We start from the raw sequence: 22,844 nt of genomic DNA on the forward strand, positions 1-22,844 counted from the left end.
TATGATATACTAGGGGCCTATGGGGTAGGTCATGACAATTACAGGGGTACTCCACCATACCACAGTGTACCCTAGTGTATGTTGGGTGTTTTAACAGTATTCTAATGTGTTCCTTTCTGCTCAGCACTGGCCCTGATCCTGGTTAGGCAGAGCCCAGGGTCAGTCAAAATCAGTTACCACCAGCATCAGTCAGCAAAAAGTTGGGGGGTGTCCAGGGCACAGGATGACTTTGCAACACATGTGGACTAACGTGTGGGCTGCTAATATGGTCAAGCTGCCTCACTGTCCTCTACTAGGCTACAGTATGGTTTATGTGCGTCCCCATGAGGTACGTACAAGAGGCACCAGGCTGCCACTCTTTCCCTTCCTCCGCCACTCTCCAATTCTGGGTGCGGCAGCAGGCTTGATCGGTGTTCCTAGATGTTTACCAGGGGCCCGATCCACACCACATAGGGGATCTGGCCTTTGCGCATTCTCCGACTCCCAGTTAGTGGACCTTACATGTCAATTGACGATTTGGGTGAAGGTGAAGGTGCTGCCGCCCTTCTCTCCCATCTCTATTGCCGCAGTTGAGGCCGTCAGTGCCAGCCAGGCCCCTTAATGATGGGCAGTGGTCAGCAGGTTGATTTCTAAGCGTCTGAGCAGGCCTAGCTTTTTATATGCGGACTTCTCCTCCACGAGTGTGGAGTCTCCGCAGTCGTAAAGCTACTTTTAAATAGTAGTTTGTTTGTTTTTATAGCAAACTTTATTGCACACTAATGAATAGTACAATGGCTGTATTAAATACATCTTGGCATGTTCCTTTTGTTTTTGTTGAGACATCTTAGTCGAATATATTCTATCTTATAGGGTAATACAATTGAGTGCGACTCATGATACAACAGAATAAAGGCTAGTCATATGTCCGACCAATAATTCTTGCCTGGATAATACTTAATTATTGCCTGTGTCATTTTGAATTGGAATGCAATTTAAACTATTACCCTCTCCAGAACATCCCTGTACCCTCCCCCCTGGTCTGTGTTTTGTTATTGTGTCTTAGAGCCTATTGCTGTACTACTATCTAAGTTCTCTTGGTTCCAGTTGTTGGTGCCGTATTGTCTGGGCAACGAGATAGTCTCAGTTGATTAACATCGCGTATATGTGGGTGTTATTTGGGGTAGTTGTGGCAGGCCCAGGTTTAAGATCTTAATGTCGAAACACTTCTAGCATGCGGTCCCAGTCTAGGGAGATGGGGTGTTTTTGTAGCCATCTCGCCTCCTCCCATCTAATAGCCGCGCTCTCAGCCCCACACCATTGTATCGTATCTTCCTGCCATAATGTTAATGGAGGGCAACGGGGAGATTTCCATCTCATGGTGATCCCTCGAATAGCTAAGATGAGATCTAAGTCAAGGAATCATAACTGGACCTTAAGGGCGCCAGTACATTTGCGCAGCCCCAGCAGACATTCCACAGTGTTGTCTGTAGATCGACCAGGGCGCAGGGCACGGCCCTCCGCCTCAAGTGCACTCCACGAGAAGGCCGCGATTCCCACGGTTTCTGCTCAATGTAGCGGCCGGCCTTCCTAGCACCTCTCGATTACTCAGAGAGCAACAGATCTCCTCCAGCCCTTCCGCTTCTTGGGTAGTGTTATCGGCCCCTAAGTTGGCAAACCACAGGATAGTTCCCCCCGAGGTCCGGAGCCTCACCGGTTTGCGTCCGCCATCTTAGGCGGCTAGCCACACCCCCCACTTTTAAATAGTAAATGTGAATGTAAATGTACAGGAATTTATATAGCGCAAATCACCAAGCGGTTTCTAAGCGCTTGCTTAGGGAACCCGTCCTGGGATTCCCCTGTGAGATAACCCCGGCAGGGTATCCGCAAGGTGAAAGCCAGGCATCCCGCCGCGAGGGGCCGTTGTGGAGATTAAGCAAGCTATTGCCCAGAGTCGCAGAGTGTGAACCTGTGAATCGAGTAGGCACCGGAGCGAGAATTGTCGAGTCCATGGACATTTTAGGACTCAAGACCCCGCCAGCCAGGAATTGAACCCTGGTCTCAGGCTGACCTTTGCTTCCAGGTCTGCCTCCTCTAACCAGTGAGCCACACTTCTCCACAAATAGTAGTTTGTGGAAACCCCAAAAAGAGTATACTTAAACAAACATGATAGTTTACTTTTGTTAATCACACCCTTAGATTGCAACTTATAAATAATTAATTTATAACAACTTGGTAACTGTATAGATCCTCATAATAAATATGAAGTGAAAATTTAAAGAGAAGAAAATGTGCCAGTCATCAAGTATTGTTCAAATAAAATTAGATATGAGGCCAATAAAGCCTAAACTGGCTCCCCATTGTTCATTCTAGGGCCAAACATGTGTAGCCAAGAGATTTAGGACCCATTCAAGACAATTGTCATTCCTTTCAATACTCTCCATACCAAAACAGTAAGCTGTTTGGAGATAACTGTCACTTTGCCCTGTTGATGGTCCACAATATTGATGTATATGACCGAAACATCAACTTACTGATTTGCTGAAAGCTGTTAAATAATTACCCATGGAGTCACTTGTGTTTGTTAACAAGCCTTGATCACAGTTTCCCTCTGTGTTGATGGTGCAGATGGTCACCAGTAACCTAGTGAAGTACCTTCCTGCAGTGAAGCAGCGCTGCTTATTAGCAGTTGCCATCTATGCCTTTTTTTCTCTGGTTTGCCTCTGCTGTGCTTCAGTTCTGCTCACCATCATTGTAAGTAGTTCTCTCTTTGTTTTCTTCTTTGATCCACAGCAGCAGCACCTGAGGCTCCAGTGGCATCCTTCCGGAGCTGCGCATGCTCCTGGCTCTTCGCCTGGCACCTGGTGTGGCTGTCTGTCATGAACCTACGGCATTTAGTGTTCATCGGCACGCTGAACCCCATGCTCACCCACCTGTCCAAAGAGGACCAGCAAAAAAGTAAGGTGCTGGCCATGAGGGAGGGCGGGTGGTGGTTAAGGAGGTGGAATTGGAGAGCAGGGGGTAGCAGGGTTAGGTGAGGGAGGTGGACTGGCAAAGTGGTGTGAAGGGCAGAAGACAGCAAAGAAGGAGTGGGGGAGGGAAGAGGGCAAATGAAGAGGAGGTGAGTGAGGATTGGGAAGTGAAGGATGAGGTTATGATCTGCTGGGCTTGGTTAATGAGAAGGTGAGGGAAGGCAGGGGCAGTGAAGTAGGTGTGGGACAGGACAAGGATCTGCATGGAGGGCTGGCGCCTGTAAGGGAGGAGGGCAGTGGGTAGTGAAAAAGTAAGAGGGTAATGTAGAGGGAGGTGAGGTGGAGTGCAGGATAGTGGAGGAGGGTAGGGGGAATGAGGGAGTGTATGGCTTAGTGAGGGACGGCATGTATCAGTAAAGGAGTTGAGCAGGGCATAGGGAAGTAAAGGAGGAGGTTACTGTGGTTAAAGAGCATTGTAGGGAGAGGCTGGGCACAGGGCAGCGAAGGAGCTGAGAGTGAGCAGGTAGCAGTGAAGGAGAAAGTGAAGAAATGCAGGGCCTGTGAAGGAGAAGCTGAGGGTGACCCAGGGCAGTGATGGAGGAGGTGAGGGTAAGTTGGGGGCAGTTAAGGAGACAAGGGTGAGCAGGTGGCAGTGAAGGAGGAAGTGAAGAAAGGTAGGGCCTGTGAAGGAGAAGCTGAGGGGGACACAGGGCAGTGATGATGGACGTGAGGGTGATTTGGGGGCAGTGAATGAGGTGTTGATGGTGGGCAAGGGGCAGGGAAGAAGGAAGTGAAGAGCAGGGACTGTGAAGTAGAAGATGTGGGTGGACACAGGGCAGTCAAGTAGGAGATAAGGGGCAACAAAAGTCAGTGAAGGGGAGGTGAGGGTGAGTATGGTGCAGTGAAGAGATAGCCACATGAGAGTTGAGGGAGCTAAGGAAAAGGTGATGGATTGTTGAGACAGCTAGGGATGTTTAAGGGATGCTACAGAACAAGGTGAAGGAGAGCAGAGAGTGGGAAATGAGGTGGTGATATGGTGGGGATGAAGAGGTAAGGAAAGCAACAGAAAATGGGGTGGAGCTGTGGATGCCACAGTGAAGGAGGAGGGCAGGAGGGTCAAGGACAGTAAATGAAGAGGTGTAGAAGGGCAAACGCAGAAAATGTGAGGTAAGTGTAGCATTGTGTAGGAAATGAGGTGATAAGGGAGGCAGTGGAGTGAAAGAGGCAGTAGAGAAGGCATGAGGCAGGAAATGTTGAGGCTCGAGGGGTAGGACTATTAAAAGAAGAGAGAAAGGAGAAAAGGTGTCAGTGAGGGAGCGCAGTACAAGAGGAGCATGAAGAGAAGACTATATAAAGAAATGAGTCTTAACAAGAATGTGCTGTTGGGCATGGGCAGAAAAGGACAGATTAAGGTAAAAGCAGAGAGGAAAAGGGCAAAGGACAGTAAAGAAGGATGGGTGGAGGCTGTATGCAATAAATGTGTTGTCATGGGGTGGATAACATCAAGATAAATGGAGGTAAGAAAACAAGGAGGAAGTGAAGGTATTGTGGGATACTCAGAAACAATAAAAAGCGAGGCTCATGGGAAGTACGTGTGGCATAGGAGGACATGACGTTATATCTATCAGGGAATTTCAAAGCACACTACTCACCTGTAAGGGTCTCAAGGTGCTGGGGGGTGAGGGATGGGTGCTGCTCCGTGATTAGCTGAAGAGTCAGGTCTTTAGCCTCCTTCTGAAGGTGTGCATGGTGGGGGAGCGTCTGATGTCGACTGGGAGTTCGTTCCAGGACTTGGTAGAGACATAGGAGAAGGCTCTTCCACCCGCTCTGGATCTGCGGAATGTGCGGGGTTTCTGCCAGGGCGAGATCGGCTGAGCAGAGATTTCCTTTGGGTATGTGGAAGCAGATTCTGTTCGGGTACTGGGTCCGCTTGAACGTTACTCTCTTCTCAACGGGTAGCCAGTGGAGGTCTGTAAGGTGTTGGGTCATGTGTTCTTGTCGGAGGGTGCCAAGGATGAGTCAGGCCGCGCTGTTTTGGATGGCTTGGAGTCTGTGTAGCAGGGATTTGTTGATTCCAGTGTAGAGGGCGTTCCCATAGTCCATTCTGCTGGTTATGAGAGCATGAGTGACGGTCTTTCTAGCTGCGGAGGGGATCCACTTGAAGGTCTTACAGAGGGAGTTGAAACAGGTGGAGGCGACGGTGTTGATCTGGGAGTCATGGCGAGGGAAGAGTCGAGGATGATGCCTAGGTTTCGGGCATGGTCCATGGGTGGGTTTCCGAGAGTGGGTGGCCACCAGGTGTTATTCCGAACCACAGGGGATGATCCGAGGACGAGGACCTCAGTTTTGTCCGAGTTGAGCTTGAGGCAGCTGATGCTCATCCAGGCTACCACATCTTTCCTTCCTTCCTGGAAGCTGAGTCTGCTTGCTTCAGGGTCCTTCGTGAGGGAGAGGATGAGCTGGGTGTCGTCTGTGTAGGATACTATGCTGAGTCTGTGCTGTCTGACGATGGTGTCGAAGGAGGCCATGTGATATTGAAGAGCGTGGGGCTGTGCGATGATCCCTGGGGTTCTCTCCAGTTGATCTCGGTGGGTTCGGAGAGGAAGGGCAGGAGTCTGATCCTTTGGGTTCTCCCGGCAAAAAACTGAGCAGATCCAGTCGAAATCTGCTCCTCTTAATCCGGCATCGTGGAGCTGCCAGCTAGAGTGTGGTGGGAGACGGTGTCAATAGCTGCGGAGAGGTCTAGTAGGATGAGAGTTGCGATGTGGCCCTGGTCGAGGAGCGAGAGGATGTGGTCTTTGGCAGCAAGGAGGGCAGTCTCGGTGCTGTGGTTTCTTCGGAATCCGGACTGGGCAGAGTCGAGGATGTTGTTTTCTTCGCTGAAGGTGGTAAGCTGGGCATTGATGATTTTCTCAGTGACCTTGGCTGGAAAAGCGAGGAGAGAGATGGGGTGGTAGTTCTTCAGGTCCATTGGGTCGGCAGAGGTTTTCTTGAGTAGGGACATGGCCTCCGCCAGTTTCCAGTCGTCGGAAAGATGACCGTTTTGAAGTTGGTGTTGATGGTGTGGCGTGGTTCGGGAGCTATGGCGGCGGCGTCACTGTGGAAGATGTGCCGCGGGCAGGGGTCCATGAGGGCTCCTGAGTGGGTGCTTCTCATGGTTGTGGTGGTCTCTTCGATGGTGACTGGGGTCCAGGTGGTGATGGTGGGCAGGTCGTTCTTGCTGGGGGGTGGGGGGTGCGCGCTTTGTGGGGTTTGCTCGCTGACGTTATCGTAGAGGGTCTTGATATTTGTGTGGAAGTAGGTGCTGAGCTTGTCGCAGAGGTCCTGTGAGGGTGTGACGTCTGTGGTTTCGCTGGGTAGTTTAGTGAATTACTGGATGATGTTGAAGAGTTCCTTGGTGAGGATTTTGTTCCAGATGAAGGTCCTCTTGGTCGTATTCAAGTCAAGTCAAAAACATCTTTATTCGATTCATAGAATCATAAAAGAACAATAAAACATTACTTTTGTTTCATAAGAGCTGGGTAGTACATTAATCCTCTGATAAGTGAAAATACAATTTGTGGGATTTCTGTTATTTGCAATTGACGCTATTATGTAAAAATTCAATAAAGTGCAAGGTGCAGAGAGCATTTTCGTCAAGGCCATCCTACAGTACACAATTAAAATAGTAAAGTGCTTTAGTGCCATCGATATAATTGAACTGTTAAAACTTCAGCCCTTTCTTCATTCTCATAAAATTAATAGCCACTAAAGATCTACTAACGCCAACTATAATGAGCTTCAAGTGCAAAATGCAAAGTGCAAAGAGCATTTTCGTCAAGGCCATCCTACAGTACACAATTCAAATAGTAAAGTGCTTTAGTGCCATCGATATAATTGAACTGTTAAAACTTCAGCCCTTTTTTCATTCTCATAAAATTAATAGCCACTAAAGATCTACTAACGCCAAGTATAATGAGCTTCAAGTTCAAAATGCAAAGTGCAAAGAGCATTATCGTTAAGGCCTTCCTACAGTACACAATTCAAATGGTAAAGTGCTTTAGTACCATCAATACAATTGAACAGTTAAAACTTCAGCCCTTTCTTCGTTCTCATAAAATTAGTAGCCAATAAAAATCTACTGACGCCAAATACAATGAGCTTTGAGTTATCATTTTTTAGTATACGCAGCATGTCAATGAATTTCCTAATGCCCAGGTTCCTGCTCAACGGTTTTATCCATTTCTTCTAGCATTAATGCAAGCAAGGCAGAAAAATATTACGTGTGCTATATCCTCCTGTCTTCCTAGGTGGCACAATGTACACTTACAATCATTCTCCCCCTTCTGTAACAGTCCCCACTTGGATGTAAAAGCCTTTATTTGAGGAGTACCATATCTGAATTTCAGATATAATATCTTCGCAAGTTGGGGTTCAATTTCATCTAGAAATGATTCAACAGGGAGTTATCTTAAACATCAAAAATTGAGTTGTAAGTGAACCAGGTCCACGATTTAAAGTGACTTTGTGCATAATACAATTCCAGTAGATATTTTTAATTTCCCTATTTGATTCTGCAGTCAACATATTAGGATGTTCCCAGAATCTACTCCGGCTCAACTCCAAAAGCCATTTACGAATGTTGGCCAACCATCGGAAAGTGACATGGGTATCTAATACAAGTAATTCACCCAATGCCTGCCTATAAATACGACGTTCATCAATAGTCCATATCCTAATCCAGTATTGCCCTGTGCTCAATGCGTTTTATCCCCAGATCATACATAAAAGGTATCACTGGTGTATTTTGGCGGAGGGGAATCATCCTTCCTAAAACCTTGTTTTCTCCCACAGTTAGGGTAGAAAGTTGGATGGCGGTGGCGATGTATGGGGCAGAGGAGGCATTGGCCCAGGTGCCCCTGAAGAAGGCGACGTCTGGCGAGAGGGTGTCGAGGAGCTCCCAGATCTCTATGGCATGTCTGTGCAGGGAGCGCATGTTGAGGAGGATGCAATTTAGGGTACCGGAGGAGTTGGCGATCGTCGTGCGGGTGGCGTCTGGGGAAGGGAGGTGTGGTCGGAGTCAAATGGTCTGGTGGCAGGAGAGCTGACCGTGGGTAATGTTTGGCGTGGCCAGCTGGCAGTTCTTGTTTCTTCCTGGGTTGAGTGCGAGGAGGGCAGCTGGGTCGTAGCTGTGAGTGATTGGAGATCCAGGGGTTCTGGCGCTGGTCGCGGACGAGCGCAGACTAGCTTGCCTTTGGCGCGCCCACTTCATGCGTCCGCTGCCTGACCGCTCATCGGTCACCTTTAAATAGGGAAGGGGGCAGGAACGTGCAGCTGGGAGGCGGGAACCAGAACCGGCAGGGGGAGGGGCAGCAGTGGCGGGGAAGAGATGGGCACGGTGGCACAGAAAGTGGCAAAAAATGGCTAAACAGCACAGGATGCAACAACTTAAACAACAAAAGCAGAACAAGGCACAAACAAGGGGCACTGACCAGGCTGAAAAACGGGCACAGCACAGGAGCAGACAACACCGGCCTCAAACACCTACCAGGTGGAGGCGAACGGGGTCAGCAGCAAGACACACACAGTGAAGCTGCTGGGGAGAGAGCAGGTCTCAGACCAAAGGTCAGAGTTCTTACCCTTGTTATATAAAGTGGTAGGGCAGCCAGGAGCAGTAAGGAAGGAGGTGACTGGGGCAGGAAGCAGCAAATGGAGAAGGGAAGGTGATTCATTGAAGTGTCGGTTGCAGAAGTTTGGATAAAGATGGGACAATAGGGAGAAGTGGAAGTATCTGGTAGTAATAAATGATGAAGAGCTGGGAGATGTCAGTAAAGAGTGCTGTTGTATTGTTAGAGTAGATTTAGAAGTGAGGACTTATGGGGTAGTAAATGTATGAGATGTTTTAAAACATGGGGTAATAAATCGGGATGTAGTAAGGGAGGGTGGAGAACAAGAATGGAGGATAATAGGGTATGAAACCTTGAATGATGAGTTTATATTCGCGACCCCCGTCATAATTTGAATACCATACTCAGAGAATTCGTACAGTTCGGTGGACTTTCAGGAGTCCAGATAAATTGGAGCAAATCCTGTTTGTTTCCCCTCACAGCTGCCACATCTCCTTTTCCCATGGATAATCCCATACCTTGGTGTGGAGATGACTTTAAATACTTAGGGATTCATATATCTAAAGACAGGGATGCACTAATGCGGCTTAACTATGGGACGACCATGGTTCGTATATCTGAGGCCATTTCGCAATGGATTACTCTGCCACTCTCTATGGCTGGCAGAGCCTCCTTAATTAAGATGGTGGTATTGCCGCAGATACTCTACTTAATTTTGAATATCCCCTTCTATGCCGGAAGGTATTTCTTCCAGCACTTGTGATCAGAATTGTCTTGTTTGGTGTGGGGCGGTAAAACCCTGAGACTGAAGTGGGATATACTCATCAGACCATACATACAGGGAGGCTTTGGACTCTCTGACTTTGAGTTGTATTATTATAGTGCTCCGGCACAGAACGCATTTTATTGGATGTACCCGCCTAGATACATGCCTCAGAAAGCGGCGGAACACTGGCTGGCCCATCCAGTTCCGATCGATGGAGCACTACATGACCCAAATCCTGGCAGGGACAAGACTCCGACAACGGTGACGAGCACGGTCTATGCCTGGACCCAGATAGTTAAAAGCTTGAATGCGCCTTTGCTGCATTCACCACTTTTGCCACTGACATATCACCCCGAAATGCCTCTCTTGCAAGAAACCATATTCCATAGACTAGCTGAGCGCACACATGTCAAAACATGGGGAGATTTATATCACGAAGGGGCTTTTCGCACGATTGACCATTTGTTTCAAGACGTACCACGAACACCTCTTGACACCTTTCTTTATCTTAGATTGCGCCAAGGCCTCAGGTCAATTACACCCGACTTTACAGCCGAGCCCCCTGTGCTTGTGCCATTACACCGTATACTCCAAGGTGCAACACCCAATAAACTTGTTTCGACAATTTACAGAACAACACAAGCCCTGAGGGAGTTACCTAGTCCTGTAGCTAGAACCAAATGGGATCTAGAGTTGGGTGTGGAACTGACAGACAGACAGTGGGACTTTTGTACACAGCAGACCGAACGCATTTCTTCGAGTAGTAGGTTTAGAATCATTGATTATAAATTCCTTCATAGGCTGTACTACACGCCTGCGCACCTCCATCGGTACCAGTTACGAGAATCGGATGCTTGTGCTAGATGTCATGCCCCGGGTGCCGACTTCTTGCACTTAGCCTGGAACTGCAATGTAGTGAGGGCATATTGGTTGCATGTTTTCGAGGCACTATCTCAAATGATTCATACTGACCTAGAACCATCCCCAGTGCTTGCTTTATTGGGTGATGTTGAACCCATTCAGGCAACTTATCATAAATTTGTGGCGCTGGCGCTACTTATGACCAAAAGAAGAGTAGCTTGTAGATGGGGCAGAGGGCGGGCACGGAAATTCAAAGAGTGGCTACATGACGTCACATACTGTCAAGAGCAGATATTAACATATGCTGAGCTTATGTCTGTGACTTCTCAACCGACGGACATTTAGGCCCGCTACTTGCAAGCGCAGGTACACTCTGACACTGAGGACCAAATGTGCCCCATTCCCCCCCCAACTCCCCCCCCCCCCCCCCCCCCTCCCCATGCATTACTTGCTAGATCCTGATTTCAGATAACGGAGATGTGAGGACCTACATTGTCCTGGACACTGTACTAGATGATAGTGGGGATACTCTCATAAGGTTTCATTGCTATATTTGAAGACGGTCTTCTGCACACACCGTAGAATTGTCATCACCCAGAAGTAGCGTTTTGTATCCTGTGCATTTGTATGCTGTTAATGGGAATCTCTGACAGAATATCGAGAGACAGGATATCGACAGACAAAATATCGACGCTGGAATATCGAAGGTAAGTATATCGACACCCTATCTACAACATGGTAAGTACAAAAATATCGAAACTAAAATATCGATGTTAAAAATATCGTAATTAAAAATATCGGTTTTTTTAATGTAATAAAAAAAAGAAATATAAAGTAAATAATACTTTTATATAATTTAAACTTATGTAAAAATATTTTAGAATGTTTAAAATAAATAAATAATACATATTTAATGTTAAACATTTAATTAAAATTAAACATACAATATGTAATTTATATTTAATTAATTATAATATTTATTATTTTTTTTATTATTTTAAAAATATTAACAAATACGATAAATTACAAATACATCAACACTCATAAAATAATAACATATATAATAATAAATAATTATATTTAATACATAAAAACAATTAAATATACTTTCAATATTTAAAAATGTAATTAAACAACATTATGTAACTGTGGACGTGGGTGAAGGGACGACCGTGACACCAACTGTAGGGTTTAAGGAAGGTTTTATTTTTATGGTTCTTATAGGCTTATTAACCAACGTCTTTCGAGTCCTGAAAGTTAGTCTTTCCCGGGCGAAGGTACTGGAGTCCGTGGCGCTGCTCGTCTAAAGGCGTCTCTCGGGAAGTTGAGTTCTTACTTCGGGCGTCAGGAGTCTCTCCACATGTAAGAAAGAAGACCAACAGGGCGGAAAGCCGTTAGGTCACAGTCCTCTATAGGGATTGCACCATGGGGACCCAGGGAGTGCGTGGTTTACACCCGGTGTATCTACTGGTAACTACAGTGCTCAGTGCAAGAGGGGTGGAGGTAGCGGTAAGGAAGGGTAGGGTTAGGGAAGGGGAGATGGGTCTGAAGGTCGGTTTCAGAGGGGAAAGAATTACACACAGCTGCGCTCTACACACTAGCATTACGCTTTCCAAGCCAAGCCGCCAAACGCCGCCGTACCTGTGTCAGCCACACTCCTCCCTCGGGAGTGTGGCACGGCGGTCCGCAGGGTCGTTGGCCTCCTGGCTCGCCTCGTGGTTCAGCTTCTCCGCCAGCTCCTCCGTAGGCTCCTGCTTCGGTCCCTCCGGTCTCTTCTTCCGACGTACTCCGCTTCTCCGTCTCTTCGGGTTCCGCCCTCCTCCTTGCGGTGTCTCCACACTCGGGAACAGGACTTCCCCTGTTTTAACCAATCCAGAGTCAGGGACGTCACGGAGGGTCGGGGTTTCCCCCTCGTATGACGACGCCCACTTAAAGGGCATGTTGTCTTCGAACTCGCTAGCAGTCTCGTTTCTGTGTACCCACTCGGGATCCTGTGGAGAAGCCGGAAACGACAGATCAGTAGAGGTTGGGCTCCACCATTCCCGACGGGTAAGGTCGCCGGCTTTACATTCCTCCCCCCCTGGATTCTCCCGATCGGGGAGAATGGGCATTCTGGAGAGAAAATCAGCTTTCCCATTGTCAACCCCCTTCCGATGCACAACCTTGAAGGCAAACGGTTGCAGGAAGAGAAACCAGCGGAGTATCCTAGCGTTTTGGGACCTGTTTCGTTGCATCCACTGGAGGGGAGCGTGATCGGAGTATAAGGTGAAAGATTTACCCTCCAGGTAATACCTCAGTTTGTCAATGGCCCATCTTATGGCGAGGCACTCCTTTTCCACCGTGGGGTACTTCTGTTCCCTGGGATGGAGCTTTCTGCTGACATAGAGCACAGGATGTTCGACCCCGTCGTCCCCTTCCTGTGACAGCACAGCTCCTATGCCGGTGTCAGAGGCATCAGTGGCCAGTGAAAAGGGTTTCTCGAAGTTAGGTGGGATGAGAACCGGACTAGTGGTAAGGGCAGTTTTCAGGGTCTGGAACGCTTTGATGGCACCGTCTGGTGGTGGGTTTGGCAGAACGTTTTTGACGTGTTTCTGCAAAAGGTCTGTTAGGGGACTAGAAAGGTCTGCAAAGTTCTTTATAAATCTTCTATAGTACCCTATAAGACCTAGAAATGCTCGTAACTCTTTTTTTGTGGTGGGGAAAGGAGTGCTAGTTATAGCCTTGATCTTTTCTTCCTGAGGTGCTATGACTCCCTCCCCTAGCATGAACCCCAGGTATTTCACCTTTGGGAATGCCGCCCTTGATTTTTTTGCATTCACATGGAGTCCGGCTGCCTGTAGTGCGGTTAATATATTGGATACATGTACCAGATGTTCTTTCCAGGATGAACTAAAGATGACTATATCATCCAGATACACCGAACTGTATAAGGTGTGCTTTGCCAGTACCCTGTTCATTAACCGCTGAAAGGTAGCCGGGGCTCCATGGAGTCCAAATGGTAAGACAGTAAACTCAAAAAGCCCATCTTCCGTTGCAAAGGCTGTTTTGTGGCGATCCTCCTCCCTGAGTGGTACCTGCCAATAGCCCTTGGTCAGGTCAAGAGTGGTAATGTAGCGGGCATCCCCTATCCTCTCTATTAGTTCGTCCACACGGGGTATTGGAAATGCGTCAAAAGAGGACACAGCATTTAGGGCCCTGAAGTCCATGCAAAAACGGGTAGACCCGTCAGGTTTAGGGACCATCACTATGGGTGAGGACCAATTACTTTTAGAAGGTCTTATCACCCCCAGACGAAGCATGTCCTGTACCTCTTTTCTTACGTCAGCCCTTTTTGCAGCGGGAATGCGATAAGGCCTCTGCTTTACTATCTGACCTTCTTTTGTTCGTATCTGATGCTCTGCCAAATGGGTACACCCAGGGGTGTCTGAAAAAATAGGAGAGAAGGGTAGGAGAGTCGACCTTAGCTCCTCTTTCTCTACTTCAGTAAGCTCTGTATTCATGGGCAATTGATTCAGGGTGGACCCGCTCTTGTCTTCTGGCAGGGTTAAGTTGGCCTGACGTGGACATGGACCAATCCACTTCTTAAGAAGGTTGATATGGAATGTTTGTCTCCTGTTCTGAGACATTTGTAGGCTGTATGTGGTACGTCCATACGTTTCCACAACTTTATAGGGACCTTTCCACTCACTCCGGAACTTTTGGGTTGAGGAAGGCAGTAGTACTAGAGCCCAGTCCCCTTTTTCTAAGGTCCTCCATTTCTTTCCTTTGTCATAGGACTGCTTTTGAGCAACTTGAGCTTTCTCTAAGTTTGAATATGCCAAGTCTCTCAATTTGCCTAACCGAGATCTTAATTGCTGAGTGTATTCTAACAAGTTTCTCTGTTCCGCAGCTCCTTCTTTTTCCCAGGCCTCCCTGGTGATTTCTAACAGAGACCGTGGTTGGCGGCCATAGAGCAATTCGAAGGGTGAAAATCCTAAGCTACTCTGTACTTGAGCCCTTATTACGTACAACGCTAGAGGTAGTACTCTGTCCCAATCCTTATTTTCGGTATTCAGTAGTTTCTTCAAGGTGGTTTTTAGGGTTCTATTGTACCTCTCCACGAGGCCGTCCGTTTGTGGATGATAGGCGGATGTGCGGATGTGGTGGAGATCAAGCGTCTTGCACACCTCTTTCATCATCCGGGAAACAAAGGGTGTTCCCTGGTCCGTGAGAATTTCACGAGGGAACCCTACTCTTGAGAATAGTTCTACCAACTTGTCCGCCACATTCTTAGTAGTCGGGGTACTGAGCGCAAAGGCTTCTGGGAATCTAGTTGTTAGACGGACCGGGAGGGTCGGCCGAGGATAAGGGGAGAGGTCTCCGGGGAGAGCCGTCTCCGACGATCGTACAGACAAGTAACTTCCCCCCCACAGATGGACACCACACAAGGGTAAAGTTTAACGATACTTTATAGGCAATTCTTTCAGTACGATGAATGGTACAAGGAGGTCTGGACTCAGGGGTCCCCTCGGTTCTGGTCTCTGGTTTGGGAAAAGGGTAGCGGGACAGTCTTGTTACCAAAAGATGGGAATAGCTCTCAATCCTCGAGCTCGGCGTTCTAGATGATCGGGCCGCGGCGGAGCCAGGCAGGTCCCGAGATGGACGAAGGAAGCGACGGTCCGCGGCGGAGCCAGCAGGTCCCGATGAAGATGGTAGTTACGAACGGTCCGCGGCCACGCCAGCAGGTCCCGATGATGATGAAGGTTTACGAAGGTTACGAAGGTTGCGGCAGCGCCAGCAGGCAGGACGATGATGCGCAAGGCAGAGCTACGGCAGCGCCAGTAGTCCGTCAAGGATGAGTTCTTCTCTGCGTCTCTCGACTCCAGGATACAACTGCCTTCCTGCTCTGGAGCTGCCCCAGTTATAGGGCTGGTGCCCTTTGATGTCCGGACCCTCGCACTTGGAGGCCGGGAGGTCCGGGATGAGGGAGTCCAGACACCCAGCAGGGGGGTGGAGCCAGCGCCCGGGGAGGCGATGGGCGAGCGGCACCTGGCGGGAGAGAGCCATCGACGCCTCTTTCTCCCATTGACTTGCCAAGTAGCCCGCTCACCTCCTGGGTGGATGGTGGTGCCGGGATGTCTGAGGCCTGGCTAGGCCCAGGGTTGAGGTCGATCGGGGGCCAGGCGGCCTCGTGGTGGAGTGTCCAAGATGGCGCCCAGGCTGGGCGCGCGGGCCAGTAGTGGGTCGGGCCCACGAGGTCGATATGTTCAGGGTCCGGGGTCCCGGAGGGGACGGAAGACGAGCAGTGGTGGTGTGTGGCACTTGTGTGACCGGGCTCGGGCCTGGTCGGGCCGAGGGGGGAGCGGCCCTTCATGTGGCCTGTCCAACATGCGTCCCCCCCAGCTGAAGGCGGGGAGAGTCACCCATCCTCTTGGGGACTCTCCTCGTCGAGGCGGAAAAACCGGGACAGGCCATCCGCGTTGGCGTGATCTGGCCCAGGCCGGTGCTCCACAGTGAAGTCCATCCCTTGTAGGGAGATGGACCAACGTAGTAGTTTTGGGTTTTCCCCCCGCATCTGCATCAGCCACTGCAGGGGTCGATGGTCGGTCTGCACCCGAAAGTGGGTGCCGAAAAGGTAGGGCCGGAGTTTCTTGAGGGCCCATACCACAGCGAAGGCCTCCCTTTCTATGGTGCTCCAGCGTTGTTCTCGGGGTAGGAGTCGCCTGCTGATGAAGGCCACTGGCTGATCAAGGCCTTCGGTGTTCACTTGAGACAGGACTGCCCCAATGCCATGGTCGGAGGCATCCGTCTGGACGACGAACTCCCGGCTGTAGTCGGGGGCCTGGAGCACAGGGGCGGAGCACATGGCGGCCTTCAATTGTTCGAAGGCTGTTTGACAATCCGGGGTCCAGTTGACTTTCTTGGGTTGATTTTTGGACGTGAGTTCTGTGAGGGGCCCCACTATGGTACCATAGTCTTTCACGAACCTTCGGTAATAGCCCGTGAGGCCCAGGAAGGCGCGTACCTCGGTCTGGGTGATGGGGGGCTGCCAGGACTGGATGGCGGCAATCTTGAGCTGCAGAGGGGCCACCAGACCGCTTCCCACCTGGTGTCCGAGGTAGGTTACGGACCCCTGACCAATTTGGCATTTACTGGCCTTAATCGTGAGGCCAGCCCGCTGGAGGGCCTGTAGCACCGCTTGGAGGTGGTGGAGGTGCTCGGGCCAATGGTGGCTGTATACAGCGATGTCGTCTAGGTAGGCGGCGCTGAATCGTTCGAGCCCTGCCAGGACCTGGTTGACGAGCCGCTGAAATGTTGCTGGAGCATTCTTCATGCCAAAGGGCATGACCTTGAAATGGTAATGGCCATCAGGGGTGGAAAAGGCAGAACGTTCTTGGGCCCGGGGTGTGAGGCCGATCTGCCAGTAGCCCGCCGTCAGGTCGAAAATACTGAGGTAGCGGGCAGCTCCCATGCGGTCGATTAGTTCGTCTGCCCGGGGGATGGGATGTGCGTCTGTTCGGGTGACCGCATTCAAGCCCCGGTAGTCGACGCAGAACCGGAGTTCTGGTGTGGTGCCGGGAGCGGCTGCTTTGGGGACCAGGACTACAGGGCTGGCCCAGGGGCTGTCTGAGGGCTCGATGACCCCGAGCGTGAGCATTCTGGTTACTTCTTCCTGGATGCAGGCCCGTACCCGATCTGGCACGCGGTAGGCCCGGTGGCGGATAGGGGGGTTGTCCCCCGTGTCCACGTCGTGCACACACCAGGAAGTGACACCTGGGGTGAGGGAAAACAGGCTGGCGAACTGCAACAGAAGGTCTCGACACTCCTGGCGTTGCTCCCGGGTGAGGGCCTCCGAGAGTCGGACCCCATCCACGGAGCCGTCTTTCTCCCGAGTCCGTAGGAGGTCAGGGAGGGGCTCGGAGTCTTCTTCGGCCCCATTGTCTGTGGCCATCAGGAGGCTGAGTTCTGAACGCACAAAGTGGGGTTTCAGTCTATTAGCGTGGAGGACCCGGAGGGGGTTCCGGGCAGATTCCATGTCGATGAGATAGGTGGCAGGGCCCTTGCGCTCGACTACTTTGAAGGGCCCCGTCCATTTGTCTTGCAGGGCGCAGGGTTCGGTGGGGGACATCACCCATACCTGTTGCCCAGGTTCAAATTCGATGGAGGAGGCATTCCGGTCATACCACTTTTTCATGTCCTCTTGACTGGCCTCTAGGTTGGCTTTTGCCAGCTCTCGGAACCGCCGGGTCTGGTTGCGGAGGGTTAGGAGGTATCGGAAAACATCTGGGGGGTTCTTTAGAGGGGGCATCTCCCAGCCTTCCTTGACTAGGCTGAGTGGCCCCCGTACTGGATGTCCATACAGCAGTTCGAACGGGCTGAAGCCGAGGGACTTCTGGGGGACCTCCCGATAGGCGAAGAGGAGGCACGGCAGCAGCACATCCCACTGGCGACGGAGGGGCTCTTCCAACCCCCCAATCATCCCTTTGAGCGTGCGGTTGAACCGCTCAACGAGTCCGTTTCCTTGAGGGTGATAGGGGGTCGTGAATCGGTAGGTAACCCCACATTGTTGCCAGAGGGACTTCATATATTTGGAAATAAAGTTCGTGCCTCTGTCGCTGACGACTTCTCGGGGGAAGCCCACACGGGAGAAGATTCCCATCAGAGCCCGGCCGACTACCGGGGCTGTCACAGTCCGCAGGGGAACAGCCTCGGGGTAGCGGGTGGCGTGGTCCACTAGCACCAGGATGAACCGATGGCCTTGTTTTGTACGCGGGTCCAGGGGCCCCACAATGTCTATTCCGACCCTCTCGAACGGGGTGGTGACCACGGGAAAAGGTTGCAGGGGGGCTTTTAGTTTGCGGCCGCTCTTTCCACTGGCTTGGCACGTGGGGCAAGATCGGCAATGCTGGTGTACATCGTCCCTCATTTTGGGCCAGAAGAAGTGGGTCACCAGGCGGCTGTAGGTTTTATCTTGACCCAGGTGTCCAGCCAGGGGGACATCGTGGGCCAGGTTTAGCAGAAAGCCTCTAAAACGGAGGGGCACCACTAGCACTCGGCTGGCCCCCAACTCCGCGATTCTTTGTTCACTGTATAGCAGATCATTGTCCCAGTAGATCCAATGTTTTCCAGAGGTATCCCCTGCGCTTTGGGCGAGGGCTTGTTGGCGGAGTCCCTCGAGGGAGGGACAGGTCTTCTGTTCTTGGCGAAACTGTTCTTGCGTGGGCCCCCCCTCTTGAGGCCACTGGTCGAGGTTAGCGAGGTCTGGAGGTTGAGCTGGTTCTGGGGGGACGTCACGGTCGGTGGTTTCGGCTGGTGCGACCGGAGGCGGAGGCGCCGGCCATTCGGGTTCCTCGGGTCGGGGTTTGGCACGGGCGGTCATGGACCGGGTGGTGACGCATGCCCAGTCCGGGATGCCCAACATCCCCAGGTGTTCTCGTCGTTCTACGGCTGCCCACGGCGAGCTTTCAAGGTCATTCCCCAGGAGGCAGTCTACGGGGGCATCGTCTCGGACCGTTACTTTCAACATGCCGGAGACCCCTCCCCATTCGAAAGGGACGCAGGCCATCCGACACAGACTCTCTGAGTTATCGGCTGAACGGACAGGGCAGAGAATGTTTGGTAGGAACTGTTCTGGGGCCACCAGGTGACAGCGGACGGCTGTCACACTGGCCCCGGTGTCACGGAGGGCTTCGGCCCGGCGTCCATTGATGCTCACCCATTGGCTGTACTTCTGGGTGTTAGCGGGTAGGGGGACCCGCGGGACCATGTCTTTCCCCCCTAAGCAGGCTAGAGCCATGGCGGCTGGCTCCCATTCTTGATGCTCTTGTTCATATTCTTCTTGTTCCTCTGAGATCTGTTCCTCCCCCAGAGCAGCAGCGGCTACTTGGCGGGGTCTTGGGCTCTGATACTGGGGGCAGTTTGGGTCGTTTGCATAGTGGCCGACTCGTTGGCATCGATGGCACGTAACATTGGCTCGATATCCCGGTCGCGCCGGGGTGCTGCCCCGGTTGGCCGGGGGGGTGGTGCTGCTAGCGGGGGTGACCGGAGCGTTGTCTCTTCCACGTCCTTGGCCTCCTCCTCCTCCTCGGGGACGGTGCTGACCGTTGTTGTTCCGGCTCTGTTCATAGGACCCATTCCGGCCCACTCTGGTGATTTCCCACCGGTCAGCTTCGGCTGCGAGCTGCCGGGGATCGGTCAATTTGCTATCGAGGAGGTGCTGGCGGAGCTCAATGAAGCAATTGTTCGATAAATGCTCCCATACCATGAGGTTGAAGAGTTGTTCGTAAGTTGTGACCTTGCTTCCTTTGATCCAGCCCTCGAAGGCTCGGCTAAAATAGTTTACATAGTCCACCCAAGTTGTACCCGGGATGCGGGTGCAGTCTCGGAACCTCTGACGGTACATCTCGGGTGTGAGGCCATAGCGGGTGAGGAGTGCAGCTTTCATATGGTCATAGGAGGTCATCTGGTGGTCCGGGAGCTGTAGCAGGGCGTCGCGGCCCTCGTTGAGGAATCTCCCCCATAGACCGGCTCCCCAGTCGCTTCTATCGATCCGGTGGGCGGTCATAGCGATTTCGTAGGCCTTAAACCATTGCTGGATGTCGTCCTCTCGGAAGTACTCTCGAACGACATCCTTGGGGATGTGTACCTTTTTCTCTGTTGCCCCTGGGGTGTGGGGTTGCTCGGGCACCCCTACTTCTTTATTCTGCTTGCGTAGGTCGATCTCCGCTAGTTTTCGCTCGTGTTCATATGCCAATTTCTTCTCCTCGAGCTCCCTTTGTCTCTGTTTTTCCTCTCTTTCTTCTTGGAGACGCAGGTGCTCTAAGTTTATTTTTTGTTCGGCCAACTTAAGTTCAACATCCATTTTGAGCCGGGCCATTTCCAGCTCGTGTAGTCTGGTTTTTTCTCGTTCCTGGATCTCGTCTTGCGAGAGACCCGTTCTTCGCTCTTCAGGGGCTGTGGTTTGTTTTTCTATTGCTGCGATGTTTTGATCGGGGGTTCCGGCAGCCCCGGTTTCTGCCCAAGACTCTAGGGCATGCTTGAAATCGTCCTTGGTACTTAGACCGGTGGTAGCGATACCTAGTTCGATGCAGAATTGTTTTAATTCACGATGGCTGTACTCGTCCAATTTCTCCATCTGAAATTTCTCGGTGGATCCGCTTTCTTTATTTGACATCGTGATTTCGTCGTGGGGTGAGCTACTCTCTGTACGATAATGCGGTGATTCGGATCGCGCCGCTGGCCACCAATGTTAGACGGACCGGGAGGGTCGGCCGAGGATAAGGGGAGAGGTCTCCGGGGAGAGCCGTCTCCGACGATCGTACAGACAAGTAACTTCCCCCCACAGACGGACACCACACAAGGGTAAAGTTTAACGATACTTTATAGGCAATTCTTTCAGTACGATGAATGGTACAAGGAGGTCTGGACTCAGGGGTCCCCTCGGTTCTGGTCTCTGGTTTGGGAAAAGGGTAGCGGGACAGTCTTGTTACCAAAAGATGGGAATAGCTCTCAATCCTCGAGCTCGGCGTTCTAGATGATCGGGCCGCGGCGGAGCCAGGCAGGTCCCGAGATGGACGAAGGAAGCGACGGTCCGCGGCGGAGCCAGCAGGTCCCGATGAAGATGGTAGTTACGAACGGTCCGCGGCCACGCCAGCAGGTCCCGATGATGATGAAGGTTTACGAAGGTTACGAAGGTTGTGGCAGCGCCAGCAGGCAGGACGATGATGCGCAAGGCAGAGCTACGGCAGCGCCAGTAGTCCGTCAAGGATGAGTTCTTCTCTGCGTCTCTCGACTCCAGGATACAACTGCCTTCCTGCTCTGGAGCTGCCCCAGTTATAGGGCTGGTGCCCTTTGATGTCCGGACCCTCGCACTTGGAGGCCGGGAGGTCCGGGATGAGGGAGTCCAGACACCCAGCAGGGGGGTGGAGCCAGCGCCCGGGGAGGCGATGGGCGAGCGGCACCTGGCGGGGGAGAGCCATCGACGCCTCTTTCTCCCATTGACTTGCCAAGTAGCCCGCTCACCTCCTGGGTGGATGGTGGTGCCGGGATGTCTGAGGCCTGGCTAGGCCCAGGGTTGAGGTCGATCGGGGGCCAGGCGGCCTCGTGGTGGAGTGTCCAAGATGGCGCCCAGGCTGGGCGCGCGGGCCAGTAGTGGGTCGGGCCCACGAGGTCGATATGTTCAGGGTCCGGGGTCCCGGAGGGGACGGAAGACGAGCAGTGGTGGTGTGTGGCACTTGTGTGACCGGGCTCGGGCCTGGTCGGGCCGAGGGGGGAGCGGCCCTTCATGTGGCCTGTCCAACACTAGTGTTGTAATCAACCACAACAAGAGCGTATGTATGGCCACGTGATGTGCGAGGTAGTGAACCAATTAGGTCCATTCCTACTCTATCCCATGGATTCCCTATGATGGGCATAGGCTGTAGAGGTACTGCTGGTGGACGTGTTAGATTCTTTTTTTGGCACACCTCGCACTGTTTGCAATATGTGTCGGCTTCCTTGTATATTCCTGGCCAATAAAAGAGCCGTAGAATATTCTGTGTTGTTTTCTCACTTCCACTATGCCCAGCAGTAAGGTGGGTATGCGCATAGAATAGTATCTGCTCCCTGAACTCCTGGGGCACTACCAGCTGGGTGGGCTCTCCCTCTTTGCTTTCTCTATAGAGCAGATCATTTTCTATCCTGAATCTGGGTTAGCTCTTGGAGGGAGTGGTCTGTGAGATATGTGCTGCTTCCCAGGCGTTTAACAGAGAGGGATCATTGACTTGTGCGAACTTGAACCCTTTATCTAACACCCATGGGTCTGCTGACAGGTAGGCTTCTGCGGTGTTTTCTTTTAACTCCCTTTTGAATAAGGACAGGAAGTCTGGGTTATCCACTCCTAGTATCAACTCTTCGGGCAAAGACCTTACTACCCCCACCTTTACTGAACAGGGATCTCTACCTATAGGGTGTAGGGTAATTCTTGCCATAGGGTAGGGTTTGACATCACCATGGACGCACCTAATTAATACAGTCCCTTCCTGGCCTATCTGATCTGGGTGTAGAAGTCGCTCTTGAATCACTGATTGACGACAACCCGAGTCTAGCAAGGCTTTCACTAACTTCTGGTTGACTCGTACCCTTACGTAAAAGGAGGGGCCCATTTCAGAGGTGTACATGACCGCCCTTGGGATATATCCGACCTCCATGGGTTCTTCTGCGGGTCTTCGTTGGGGGCACATTCGGGCTATGTGGCCCCATTCCCCGCACTCAAAACACTGTGGTCCTTTCATAGGGGGTCCTTCATGCTTGAACTGCCGGGGTTTCATAGGTTCTGCTACAGTTTTTTTCTTCTCCGGTTTGGTCGTCGATGTTATGGCTTTGGAAGTTTTCTCATTGTCCCAGAGAAAAGACCGGGGTGCTGCTCTGTTATAGTTGGCTGCCATTTCTATGGCTTGGGCTGCCGTTAGTCCAGGGTGTTGTCTTAACCATCTCTGTGTTCGGTATGGTAAGACTTCCATGAACTGTTCCAGTATAATACTGGTCATGACCTCTTCTTTACTCCGGATATCTGGCCTGAGCCATTTCTCAGCCGCCATTTTCACTCTCAGATACATGGTTTTTGGGTTCTCCCCCGGTATACCTTTCTCTTTTCTAAATCGAAGACGGTATGCTTCCGCATCCATTCCTAGGTGATCTAAAATC

The 22,844-nt window shown here is 51.4% G+C and overlaps 1 protein-coding gene across 1 annotated transcript in view; it reads left to right on the plus strand.

The window, feature by feature from the left end:
* The window catches only part of LOC147736606 (equilibrative nucleobase transporter 1-like), a 767,478-nt gene that overhangs the window by 451,853 nt on the left and 292,781 nt on the right, over positions 1–22,844 (plus strand). The window contains exon 8 of the mRNA XM_086953784.1: positions 2,770–2,934. Within this exon, the coding sequence (XP_086809910.1) occupies positions 2,770–2,934 (165 nt within the window). The remainder of the gene's footprint in view (positions 1–2,769; positions 2,935–22,844) is intronic.

The sequence above is a fragment of the Lissotriton vulgaris genome, chromosome 1_2, assembly GCF_964263255.1.
Source record: "Lissotriton vulgaris chromosome 1_2, aLisVul1.2, whole genome shotgun sequence".
Lineage (NCBI taxonomy): Eukaryota > Metazoa > Chordata > Amphibia > Caudata > Salamandridae > Lissotriton > Lissotriton vulgaris.